Here is a 13,042-nt window from a genome sequence, read left to right as displayed (position 1 = left end):
TTGTTATTTTAATTTAGTAACATAGTAATCTATTTTTTCTTTATGTACCTTAACTTAATTGCTTATCCATAACCAAGCATTAATAACATATTTAAAGTTCAAAACATATTTATCTTTTTCTGTATATGCATTTATGCTTTATTTTTGATAATGTCAAACATTCTTAATATTCTGTGTGTTTTCTGTATATTTAATATCAAATCAAAAAAAAAAAATAATAATAATAAATAAAGTATCAATTATTGAAATTTACTTATGAAGTAAGCTGGTCTGCATTCTTTATTCTGAGCATTACATTTGACAAGTCGTAAATTTCTTATTATTTTCTAATAAAATGTTAAAGTCACTTATTTTTTCTGAGTATATATTTAACATTATTATCTTATTTTTCGAATATATAATATACAAATATTTTAATCTAGTTTTTTATTGAAAATAATTTGATTTATTTTCGAAAGCCCTACACATAAGATATTTTCTGCCTTGTGTAATTTTCACCTTCACCTTTGACTGCAATTCAGACAGATCAAATTGGTTTGGACTCATCAAAAGTAGATTACTTGCCAAAATAGTATGTTCTACTATGTATTTGAGTTGTTTGGCAACTCTATTTGTTGTTGACCGGCAACCCTATCATTACAAGAATGTGCATGTTCGACATGCTCGTACAACAACTAAACTTTTGGCCTTCAAATACATTGAAAAACAGAACGGAATAAAACGAAAAACGTTAACAATTGTCAAATATTGCAAAGCGTTGCGGGAGAGTTGCCCTTAACCTTAGCCAGTTTAGCCAGCAGTTGGCCTGCTCTTCAAAATGCATATACATATATCTTTTAAGCCCTTTTGCCAAACCAATAAACCAGCACTTAACCACAATTACCCCCTTTGCAAACACAAGAACGAACAGGAGCAGCAACAGCAGCAGCCCTTGCAACGTTTTTTATGCCTCACCCAAGGCACACATACAAGTATGTGTGTGCGTGTGTGTGTGAGCCTGTGTGTCGACAAAATCATGTGCACTGCAATCAGTCTTCATTTACACTTTGCACCTGCGGCGCTCTCTTGCTGCCAGGCTGCTTGCTTGCCTGCTGCTTGCAACACGAACATGGCGAGCGGTTGAGCTGAGCAGTTAGCAGTTAGCACTGGGTGTCGTCAGAGGGGGGAGGGAAAGTGGAGAGGAGTGCTGGGCCAACAACTTTGAACCTGCATGCTAGCCGAGTCAAAAGCACAGGCTAGCCAAAACACCGAGCTGAGCTGTAAGTGTGAGTTACACAGAGAAACAAACAAACAAACGAACGAACAAACGAACAAACATTTCATATAAGGGCAAAAAAGGAGGAGAAGCGTATTCTGAACTTTGGTGCTTCGTTGGAAAGTGAAACAAGCTGATTTTTATTATAACTATGTGTATTACAATTGTTGTTGCTGCTGCCACAACCGTTGTACAAAAGTTGCACTTTCATGTAACGCTAACGAGTAACAGCAGCAGCAACAACACCAACAACAACAATAACATGAAGTAAGAGACCCGGTCCTGATAATAGGGGTAGTCGTATTTCCGTTGTTCACCGCGCGCGCCAGTTTTCATGTTCGGTTTTTAGCTTTTGTATTAACTTGACTTTTATTTCATCATTACAATACTCGTTGCTGCTGTTCTGTTTCATTGTTATTGTTAACATTCCGCATAGTCGAGTCGCTCGTTGCATATTTAGCTAAAAGGTAAACTGAAATCGACCCTCCCTTTGCTTCCTTGTAATTGTTGTTGTTTCGAATGATTCTACCAGTCTTCCTCCCTTTTCACTTTTTTAAATATGAAATATTTTTTAGCTGAGTGAGATTTCAATAGTCCCTTTGGCTTTGGCTCTATGTTACGTATACGCCATGTTCTTTGTGGCCTGCGGGTTGAGTTCTCCTGTTTTTGCCTGTTTTTGTTTTCCATTTGCATTGTGATTGAGAACCGAATGTTTACCATGTTAATTATAATTACCAGCTCTAGCTAGTATTATGAGGGTGCGAATTCGAATGAAGACAACTTGTAGCTGACTTTTGTCATGCAAAACACCCAGCACTTGAGCTTTAATAGGGTATATTAGAAATTTTAGCGGTGAAATATTAAATATGGAATCTATTTTGTAAATCGATTTACTTAACGAACAACATTTGATATTCCATTTATTTACAGAGTATTTTCTAGTTAATTACTTTTTACTTGCATATGTTAGCTGGCAATGCTGCTGTTGCAAAGCTCTTGACAATACACAGAATGCCCAACATTTGTGCTGACTCACAAGGAGTGAGTGAATGAGTGTACTCACTTTGACTGAGGGTTGAGTTGTGACTCAGCTCTGACTTGCTTGAGCTATGAAGTCAAAATTTTATTTTCAAACTTTCCAAAGTATATTAACGATGGGGTAAAAAGACGAATGAACTTGCAATTTGCGTAAAAAAGTCTATAGTGTGGTGAGTCAAAAACTTTATTTGTAAAAAGTATAAAAGAAACTATTTAAAGTCGTATAACTCAAATGAACTGAAAATGTCATAAAACTTGAGTATTGCTATGGTATTGTGACATTGTTTTAAATTGAACACTTTGGAGTTTTATGAATTTATATGTACATATGTTTATAACACTTTAAACAATATGATCGAAATGTCACTTAATTGAATCAAATTAATAATTGATTAGTAATTTAATTGTTAAATTGTTTAAAAATTTATAAATTCTTTTTGTTTTCATATTTAATTAATATAAGTAATAACTCTAACATTCTGATTAAAGTAACACTTCATTAAATTGTAAAATCGTTGAAACGATTGAAATGCCAACTAATATAATTGTAAAATTTTTTCAAATTAGGTTTTGGTTTTTTTTTAAAGATTGAAATGCTACTTTCTTCAATTGTTCAATTTCTTGTAAATTTATAATAATTTTTCAATTTCACTTTCCTTTATTATAATTTTCCATATTGATAATAATTATTATGATTGCAAATTTAACCTTTTTTACTGTAAAATTGTTTAGAAATTGGTTAAGTTTCTTAAATCATACTTTTCTGTTTTATAAAATTACATCAGAAACATTTCTAGCATTATGACTGAACTGACACTTATTTTAATTGCTTCGCTTTAGTCTCTCATTTATAAGTTAGATCGCATTGGTTTCTGCTATTTACAGTGGAACGAACATTCACACAATTGAATTGACTTGTGCATCTGGACTTAACATTTTGATTTCTAATTTCCGTCAAAACCAAACTGGCGACAACAATTGACACTGGCAGACCTGGACTGGTCAGCTAGTCAACCAAACAGTTGAAACCAAAGCTGAGCAAAGACAGCCACAGCCACAAATGCAGATAGAGAGTCAGCAGCAGCAGCAGCATCAGAATCTGAATCAGAGTCAGAGACACATGAAACAGCCTTTGTTTTGTCATTACAATATGTCAAAATCATTTACACGCCCTGCCACAGACATTGGGAGTGACAGATAGAGAGAGAGAGAGAGAGAGAGACGGAACTGAATTCAACTGAACTGAATTGAAGAGGAGTGTTCTCTCCACACTCAACTCAACGCTCAACGCTGTGTCTGCTTTGGTTGCATATCATGGCTCAAGGCATGTCAACAAAATTTTGCATTTGCCAAAACCTCCTCTCGGCCAAACTGGGCAACCGCAAATAAGTTTTTGGCTCTTTGTGCAACGACTTTGTTGTAGGTGTATATATATGTATATATACATATACGTTTAGTATATCCTTGTTGTTTGTTAGTATACATTTAGGTGTGTCTGTATGTCTGCCTTTCTCTGTGTGTGTGCGGACTATTTGTCTGCTTATAATTTGCAGCGCAAATGACCGAAAGGTTGTCTGGCTGCCACAGCTACTACGAGTACTGTTGGCTTGGCCAAAAGCAAATTACAGCTTTATGAATTAATGATTGCGGGCTGGCCATGGAATTTTAGTTAAATTTCCACTACATTTTGTTTGCCTTTGTGTCCATGTCTTTCAATACTCTCACTTGGGGTATTACCAAATGTTTATCAGGTGGGTAAGGATCATAGTAATATTTAAGAAAATATTTCAAACAATACACAACATTTAAATTGTAGCTTTATTTTCTTTAAATCGCACCATGACTTAGTATTAAACAACATCAAATTTTCAGTTGACTGCAAAAATCATTAAACTTGATTGCACGTTGCTCATACGCCACGTTGGCAAACAATCCAAGGTATTGCTTTTGTCTGCTCTCCGCTGCTGCTGGTGCTGTTGCTACTGCTGCTCAGACATTTTGCTCATTATAATGGTTAGATTAAAAGCCATTTTGTTTGCTTTTGCGGCTAACCAAGTTGTTAATATGCACAATCATTTACTCGAGACGTTTTGAGCGAAAGACAAAGGCACTTTATGGTCAATATTTGCAAAGCGCAAACCTTTCATAGCTGCTCTGTAAAATATAGCAGCACTTAGCATATGTACATACGCAGATGAATGCATGCTATACATACATTGAAAACACATTAAAATTAATTGCAAATTTTGTGCATTGCATTTGCATTCATAGTTTTGTGTAATCGTAATCCACTGGCCAATAATGTTAATTGCATTTTCATGCTCAATTTTACGCACAGTTTGAAATTAATTTGCAAATTTTATTGAGCGAGAGTGGCGAACTGATATAATTATAAATAGATGCGTAGATAAAACCGTAGATGGAATATGTTTGCGGAATATGCTTCGCATTGTTTAATTAGTTATGCGTTCAGAAATTGACCAACCGACGACCGACAACCGACAGAGAATCTTTTTGATTGAGTCATATTTCGGGTTGTGTTTGTCTAGCCCAAAGCGGACTTAACCATAAACTAAAATTTAATGTTATTGTGCGACCACAAACACACACACGCTCACATACACAGAAAACGCTGAAAGGCATTTGTGGGGAACGACAGTTGAACGCAACTGGAATCAAAGTTAATATGATGCCACAGAGAGCAAGAGAGAGAGCAAAAGCGAAAGGCCAGCACGATGAGCTTCGGGCGTAAGTAAAATTCTTGGCACGACCTCGAGTAGAACTTGTGGATGAACAATTTTTAATGAAAGTGTTTTGTGATAAACATCTCATTCTTCCTTTTGTTTTTTTTTGTCTAGAGAAAAAAGTCACCGAAAACTAATGACTTGCTTTAAAATTATTTCATTCAAAATTGCTGGTCATTGAAAAAGGAAAGGTATTTAAATAATTTGATCGAATGCAGAATAAAATGGTAAACTTAATTATTAAAAAAAAAAAAAAAATGATGACAAAGTTTAAATGAATTTACTCTTTTACCTAACAGAACAATAAAAAGTATTTTATTAACTTGATTATTTTAGAAAATGAAATAGTTTGTCATTTAAATTTAAAACTATTTTAAATAATTTGAGATAAAATAGAGAACCAGTACAGAAAAAGTGTTAACAAAAAAAAACATAACTTTATATCGAGTTTTTCTATTTTATTTTTCTGAATGAAAAGTAAATTTGTTGTTTATTTAAAAAATGTTGTAATAAATCAGCAAAATCATTCATGGCTTAACTATAAATTAGAAAAGTTTCTGAAGCATTTAAATTACCAAAAAAAGAACCAAAATGAAATTGAGTTTTTGCTAACAATTAAGTGGGCATTTAGCGCCTATCAGTTGGATGAAAGTAAATTTACTGTTGACAACTTTAAAATTGGCTTCAGACTTCTTTTCCAAAACGCCGACGCCCGTTTGAGTTAAGCCACTGAAACGCGACTCTCTGGCTGAATTTACGGCCTTGGCTGTGCCGGATTAAGTGACTGAGTTATGTGTGGAAATGGAGGTGCACACATGAGAGTTTTGTCGTGGAATAGAACTGTCTCTTTGTCTGTCTGGCTGTCTGTCTGTCTGTGAGCCGGTTTAAGCTAGTCACTGAGACTAGTCACAGTGCAATGCCATTTTTTTCCATTTCTCTCCTTTTTTTTGTGGGTTTAACATTTATTTGAAAGTTATTAGCACATTTTTTCCAATTTTTTTTTCTTTTGCTTGTTTTGTTGAGCTTCCTTTTTGGTGTTGGTGTTTGCTGTGGCAAAATCCGCGAGTTCTTTTCTCGCTATGTTTGTATTTGTGTGTGTGTTTGGCTTGGTTAGTTGACTTTCATTTGGGGGAAAATGTCGGCGCTTCCGGTATTTTCATTTCCTATTCGCTGGCTGAGTTGACGCTGCTGACGTCGTCGTTGCCGCTTTTGAAAATGAGATTCTTGGCACCAATTCAACACTAAATTGATTTTGAACAATAGCAATGGAGCGCGCGGACTCCATCCATTGCTATCTTTGGCAATTTATCTCGCCATGATTTTCGACTATGCCGAGCAGACGAGCGACGTTTCCGACGCTTTTTCCATTCGAAAAGAGACCAAAAACATCGGCACAAATTTAACAAAAAGGGCCGCTTTTTGTTTGATCAAACGAAGTTTGCATGTGCTTGCCAAACTTATCTAACTGATTTTTGTTAGGCAGCAAAAAACATATTAAAAATAATTTGCTAAAGTGGGTTAAGTTTTTTTTTTTTCTTGTTTATATGAGTCAAGTCATTACACAAAATGCTATATTAGAAAACTTAGTTTGATTTATTTTCCCTTAAAAATAGTCCTATAATATCCAAATAGTTCCAACTGCATTTTCAAGCAACAGAGCTACTCAAATTGCCTATATACCCGAACCAAAAACACCAACAAGCGTCGCATGCAATTAAAGTTGCATATAAAAGCCATCAAATTCAATTTGAAGCTTTTGCCCCAACCGCCTCTGAATTGCTCTTCAACCAATGTAAATTTATATGTGCCGAGGCCGAGGGATTGCCTCTGACAATGCTGGATTCTTGGTCTCTAGTCTGGGGTCTGGGCGCTGTAGACAAACCGAACTAGACCGGACCGGGTGCTATCATAATTTTTCCGCTGCTTGCACACACAAAGCCATTTTTAGTTTGCGCCGTTGAAGCTGTCGCTGTCGACGTCGACGCCGCCGACATAATCAATAGTTGTGACTTCCTTTAATGGTTTTCCGGTGATTCAGCACTTCCGCATGCCCATGCAGCAACGGCAGCCGGCGTATTCTATCGCATTCGAGCTCTAGCTCTATTATTTTATTTTGCAAATTTCGCCTCTTTTGTCACTTGTTGGACTTGCTTCGCTGCTCGCGAATGCACTTTAATTTCCCGTCGTTTTTGCCAGAAATTTATGACCTCCCCACACACCCAAAGCAAATTCTTATTAGTTTTTTGAAGCAGACAGTCACAACGACAACAACACAATAAAAAATTCAATAATATCTAAAAAATGTGAAAAATTATGTGTAGAGAGCGACTTATGTCGCCTTTTGGCTTAGCTCAAATTTTATGGCCTTTTAAAAAGTTATTAATTTTTCGGTGTGAAATTTATCTTATTTTGCGGTTGCTAACTATTCACACACACACATACATGCTCACACATGGAAAACTGTTATGTCAGCGCTGGGCAACCGTGCAACAAAAAATCTAAAAGAAAAAACTAAAACGAATAAAATAAAAGAAGCAAGAAAGGGAAAAATTGCCATCAGGACAAGGCTCATAAGCTTTTATAACATTTTTTCACGCGCCGTAGATTTTTGTCAATTTAGTGGGTGTATTTTTTCATAATATCTATATACACACTGTATAGTATGTGTATGTAACGTTATTTAGCTAAGATTACATGTGTGAGCCAATATGCAGGCTCTGTTTTAAAACCGGCTACACTATAAAAGCTTGCTAGTTTAAAAGAGTCGATTAGTTTGTAGATGGCTAAATCTTTAAAGTAAATAGGTAAAAGTTTAAAAACCTTTTCATTCATAATAAAAATTGATACGTTTTTAAATGGTACTTTTTAATAAAATAAATGAAAAGTACTTGGACTAAAAAATTAAAATTTTATTAAAGCATTGTTTTAGTATCTACCCATTGTCTTTTATAATACCAAAACAGAAGAAAAACACGTTTTATTATTAAACCTATTAATTCTAATTTTAAAATAGTAACTAAACGTCTAAAACTAACGTTTTCATAATGCAACAAGGACATTTTAGTTGTTCTATCCTTTATTTAAAAATAGTAAGGAGAAAAATTATTAAATAAAATATGAGTACTTATTTTAAAAAATATAATTTTAACGAAGTATCCGCTATGAATTTCTTGGCATTAAAAATGTACTTAATTTACCAACATTTTCATAAAGATGCAAAAACGTAGTATTAGTATTTCTATCTATTGCAATTGAGAGCCGTAAAGCGTACAAAAATTTCTCATTACTTCAACACATGCAAATTTTAGTATCACATATTTTGCCCAGCATTTTTATGTTTAAATTTTATAGGACCTTAATATTTTTTATTATTGCTTGTTTTCTCTTATTTTTTGGTTGCTGTCTCGTTGTTATGGACTAAAACACATGTTACGTGTTATGTTTGTTGGCTGCCCAAAATTTTATATATTTGCGGAAAAAATAAAAATTTGCTGGAGAAATATGTGGAAAAATTTGACCATTATCATATGCCAAAAAGAGTCCGACCATCAATGCCGCCACAGGCACATCAGTTAGTTATGGCTGCGGCTTCATGTGGCGTTACATTTAATTTTTCGGTGCACAGCAGTCATTAATCAGTGTAGAGGCTAGAAAAAAGATTTATTTATATATGCACACTTTTGTTGAATTTCCATTGTTGTTGCTATTTTATGATTCCGCCAACAGAGAATGTCAGTTCGTTAAGGCTTTAGCTATTCTAAAAATGAGATTTAACAGATTAGCTTTTGTTTCTTTTCCTATTTTTTTTGAGCTTACAACTTTTATGTTAACACTTGAGGTCACATGTTGTGGGGTCCCCGCCTCGCCCTGTGCCCCAAACTTAATGCATTTTAATTAAGAGTCGAGTGGTTGGCGCTGCTGTTGTTGCTGCCGTTGCTGCTGCTGCTTGTGGCGAAAACTGCAACTCCAGAGCGGCAAACTTTATGCTTTTGAATTTTTGCATAATTTCTCGCTGCGCGCGCCAAAAAAGTTATATTCGTGTTCGTTGGCACCCTCCACGAACTGTTGGCCCCTTGGCTGCAAAACGTGCAATGGGTGATAAAATGAACAAGCAAGAAAAGGTGATTTCATTCTGACGAAAGATTGTTACTCTTTAAGGTGTAAAATTGCCTTCTAAAAGTTAATCATTTAACTTATTTATTTCTACGACATAGATTTTAGACTTATGTCTTTAAGACGTTTTGATGTGTGTTTTTTAGACATCAGAAATTCGTAATATATTTTGCTTTCTCACAAATTAAAAATAAATAACATTAAATGAAAAGCTTTAATCTAAATGTTTATGAAAGAAAATTAAAAAAAATTAACATTGAACGAAGATTTAATGAAGGTGTTTACGAAACTACAGTATTTAATTTACATTTTTATTACGTATTTGTTGAACTTAGGTTCCATAAAATTATGAATTCAATTTTTAAAATCATTTTACTGATTTCAAGAATTTTATTTTAAGTCATTTGTCATTATTTTATCAGCCGTTCAATATACATTTTTGTTTTAACATTTTCTAATTGCAATTGACAACAAACACATTGTTAATGAAAGAATGGTCAGAAAAGAATAAATGAAATGAAAATGAATAAATGAACTTATACAAAGACTTCATTACATCAAGTGTTTTCCTTAACAACCAAGCTAAAGTTCATTTTCGTAGAGTATTTTACAAATATGTATAATTTTTAATCTGATAAAAACGCGACGGTCGCATTGGGCAACACCTTCAGCAAGTTGGAACTGTTCAGTCTGTGGTCCGTGGCCAGGCGTTGCCGCGAATTCATTAAGGAATTCAATTTAAATGCACATTTTACATTTTGTGCGGACAACGCCGCGTATGAGCAATGCGGCGTTGACTCTGTCACTTGGATGCCATCGTTGATGCTTTGTATGCACACATACATACATGTCACATATATGTATATATATATGTATATATATTTTAAAATCTGCTGTTATTAATATTCATGAAAGTTGAAAAGTTTTTCGGTTATTTATTTAATGCTCAACCCTCGAAAGCTGTCGAATCTGAAATCTCCCTTGAAATGAGCTGAAGCAGAAGCAGTTGGTAAGGTGTCGCTGGGCAAGTGTGTGTGCATAAATTTTTATGATCACGTGCGAATTTTTAATAAATAATGCAGATAATCAGTAACATTAACCTCTCCTGCGCAACGGTCAACGTTTCGTATACGTAATGTTATGTTTACAGGGTCTCTCGCGAGAAATACGTAGAAAAAGTTTTAATCGAATTTAATTTAAGTTTTAAATCAAATGTGTTGTTCACGCTTTTTAATGGCTCTCCATGTTCTCACTCTCTTTTACTTACGAGTATCGCACAAATCTCTATGACATTAAATTGTAATTTGAATGCTTTATTTATGCATTGCCTTCATGTTGTTCTCTCTTTCTCTTTTGCCTCCTGTCTCTTTTGTCTCTGGGGCGTGCTCATAAATGGCAGCGGAATTCGAAAAATTCATTGCTTTTGGGAATTTTGTCTCCGCCTTCAGCAATTCTCAGTGCGTTTTATTCGAGCTGAGCCTATGAATAGCGAATGTGTGAGTTGCTCTCTCTCTTTTTCCTTCACTCTTCTTGCTTATTGTGCAATGTGTTTCAATTCCTTTCCATGTTTTCCCTGTGTCCTTTACTTTGGTTTTTGTAGCACTGTTGTGCAAAACGCCAAATATGCGAAATGCGAAATGCTAGCAAAAACAAAAGCCTAGAAGTCATGGCACAGTTTTTCATTAGAGCCAAACAATGTCGAGCGTGTGTAAAGTCGATGATGTGAGTATTGAATTTTGCTTTTAAAGAAAACAATATGCAGATAACTGAATGAAATGGGATTGAATTGAAAAAGGGAGTTGCTGTTGCATAATGAAAGCATTCGCATGAAGTGAAGTTTCATTACTTTTGTCTTATGCAAACAACAATCTTTTCTTACGATTCTTTAATTTCTTAGCAAGCTAGAACTCGTTTGAAATTAATCAAAATCATGAAAATTATTAACTTTCGTTCTGATATTTGCTTTGCAATTATCGTATGTGTTTGTGTGCTGCTGACAATATTGTTTTTGATACTTCATGGTAATCAAACTCAGCGCATAAACATTGCGACTAAGAAACATGCAAGTGTACGCCACAAACGCATTTCTGTAAAAAGTGGAAATAGAACTCATATACAACGACTTTTGTTGCGTCCAAGGAATGGGCAAAGTATAAAAAAGAAGACGACATGGCAAAATATTTTAAATAATAAACCACTTCGACTGGGCTGGACTTATAGTCGTCGCCGCCGAAGTGTGTCTTATGTGTTGGGTGTGCCGACTGTTTATCGTGCTGGCGAGAATTATTTGCTGGACACGTTGTATCTGCTGATAGAGAATATGAATGCCTATCATCGCGACAACAGCTTGATTGTGGTTTATATTGGCGAGACGAATGCGTCAATTGTGCATCAGATTTGGCAGGATATAAACGAGACATTCGGCGCCGCTTTGGATATGGGATTAATTGATGTCATCACACCACCAGCTGAATATTATCCCGATTTCGATAAGCTCTACCAAACGCTACACGATGAACCTTCGCGTGTTCGTTGGCGCACCAAACAGACGCTTGATTACATGTATCTGATGACTTATGCTCGCAGTCGAGGTGTTTATTATTTGCAACTTGAAGATGATGCTATACCAACCGAGGGTTATATGGAATACATTAATAAATTGTCTGCTTTGCATACGAATTTTCGCTTGGCTCATCATCGTCGCTGGATTGTGATGAGTTTCTGTGATCTCGGCTTTATTGGCAAATTGTTTCGCACTGAGGAGCTACAACGATTTCAATCCTATGTGCAACTCTTCTATAATGATCAGCCCATCGATTGGCTGCTGCAGTCGTATGTGAAGCTGAAATGCTGTCGCTGGGATGGCTTCGAAATGCCTGACTGTGATCGCGAGTATTTGCAGTACTTTATTCGTGCCGATCAGTCGCAGTTTCAGCACAACGGCTTAAAGTCCTCGCTGCTTGACAAGCAACAGCAATTGCAGGATAAGCGATTCGATAAGGATTCGGGACGTTTACGCCTACAACATTTGCGACAACCATTCAATTTGATTGCGTCACACAAACGCACAATGCTCAGGGAGAAACTTGAACTGAAAGAGGGCGAAACATTTCTTTGGGGCTACATGCCAAACGATTTTTCGCTAGCTCGTTACTTGCGTCAACATCAATTCGATGCCAGGCAATTTAAGATTCACAATAACGATAATTTTGCCGAACTATTTGTGAATGTGACGAATGAAGTGCCAACGTTTACCAAAAACAGCAGCGAGTCAAAGGAATGCGGTTTCATTATGAGTTTAACCGCTGGAGGCAGATTTCAGCCGCCAACTTTGATGTATTTTTATATGAAGGACAATGATACAACAGGTGGTGAATTGAGCTGGTTTAGACGCTTCTTTTGGAGCAAATAATTGCATACAATTTTAGAATGTTTTAATGTAAAGTGTGTAACTACAAATTGGTTTTAACATAATCTATTAATTAGTATTTAACATTAATTGAATTGAATGCATAAAATTATGTGAAGTGTAATGCAATGAAAAAATCAGTTTTATTTTGTTTTTATACCAATAAGTATTTAAATTGCATGGAAATGTTCTTACACATAAATTGCTTCTAATGAATATTTAAAATCAGATGACGCATTAAAAGTTATCTTAGTTTTTGGATTTAAAAAGTATGACAAAAGTCTCTATTTTGATTTTAATTTACTTGACTTCCTAAAAAATAAGTTAATAAGCAAAGCTAGCCTTTGAATTTGAAAGATAAAAAATACATAATTTTATTATTTCTCGTGTCTCTATTTGGTCATATATTAGTTTTTAGTATTTGATCTTTTTTAATATGAAGATAGTCAACATTTGGTTAAAGTATCTTACTATATTGACTGC

General features: G+C 35.0%; 2 protein-coding genes across 4 annotated transcripts in view; both read left to right on the top strand.

Moving 5' to 3' along the window:
* LOC133840305 (G-box-binding factor-like) overlaps nucleotides 1–13,042 on the top strand; it is a 78,544-nt gene that overhangs the window by 30,731 nt on the left and 34,771 nt on the right. The window lies entirely within an intron of this gene.
* LOC133844196 (alpha-1,3-mannosyl-glycoprotein 4-beta-N-acetylglucosaminyltransferase A) lies at nucleotides 11,031–12,691 on the top strand. The gene has a single exon (XM_062278095.1). The coding sequence runs from the start codon at nucleotides 11,081–11,083 to the stop codon at nucleotides 12,560–12,562; it is 1,482 nt and encodes a 493-aa protein (XP_062134079.1). The 5' UTR covers nucleotides 11,031–11,080; the 3' UTR covers nucleotides 12,563–12,691.

Source organism: Drosophila sulfurigaster, chromosome 3, assembly GCF_023558435.1.
Source record: "Drosophila sulfurigaster albostrigata strain 15112-1811.04 chromosome 3, ASM2355843v2, whole genome shotgun sequence".
Taxonomy (NCBI): domain Eukaryota; kingdom Metazoa; phylum Arthropoda; class Insecta; order Diptera; family Drosophilidae; genus Drosophila; species Drosophila sulfurigaster.
Note: the sequence above shows the minus strand (reverse complement) of the source record. Positions and strands in the feature narration are given on the sequence as shown.

Excerpts from the sequence above, each read along its gene's own strand:
- LOC133844196 (XM_062278095.1), top strand. The coding sequence starts at position 11,081 with ATGAAAATTATTAACTTTCGTTCTGATATTTGCTTTGCAATTATCGTA.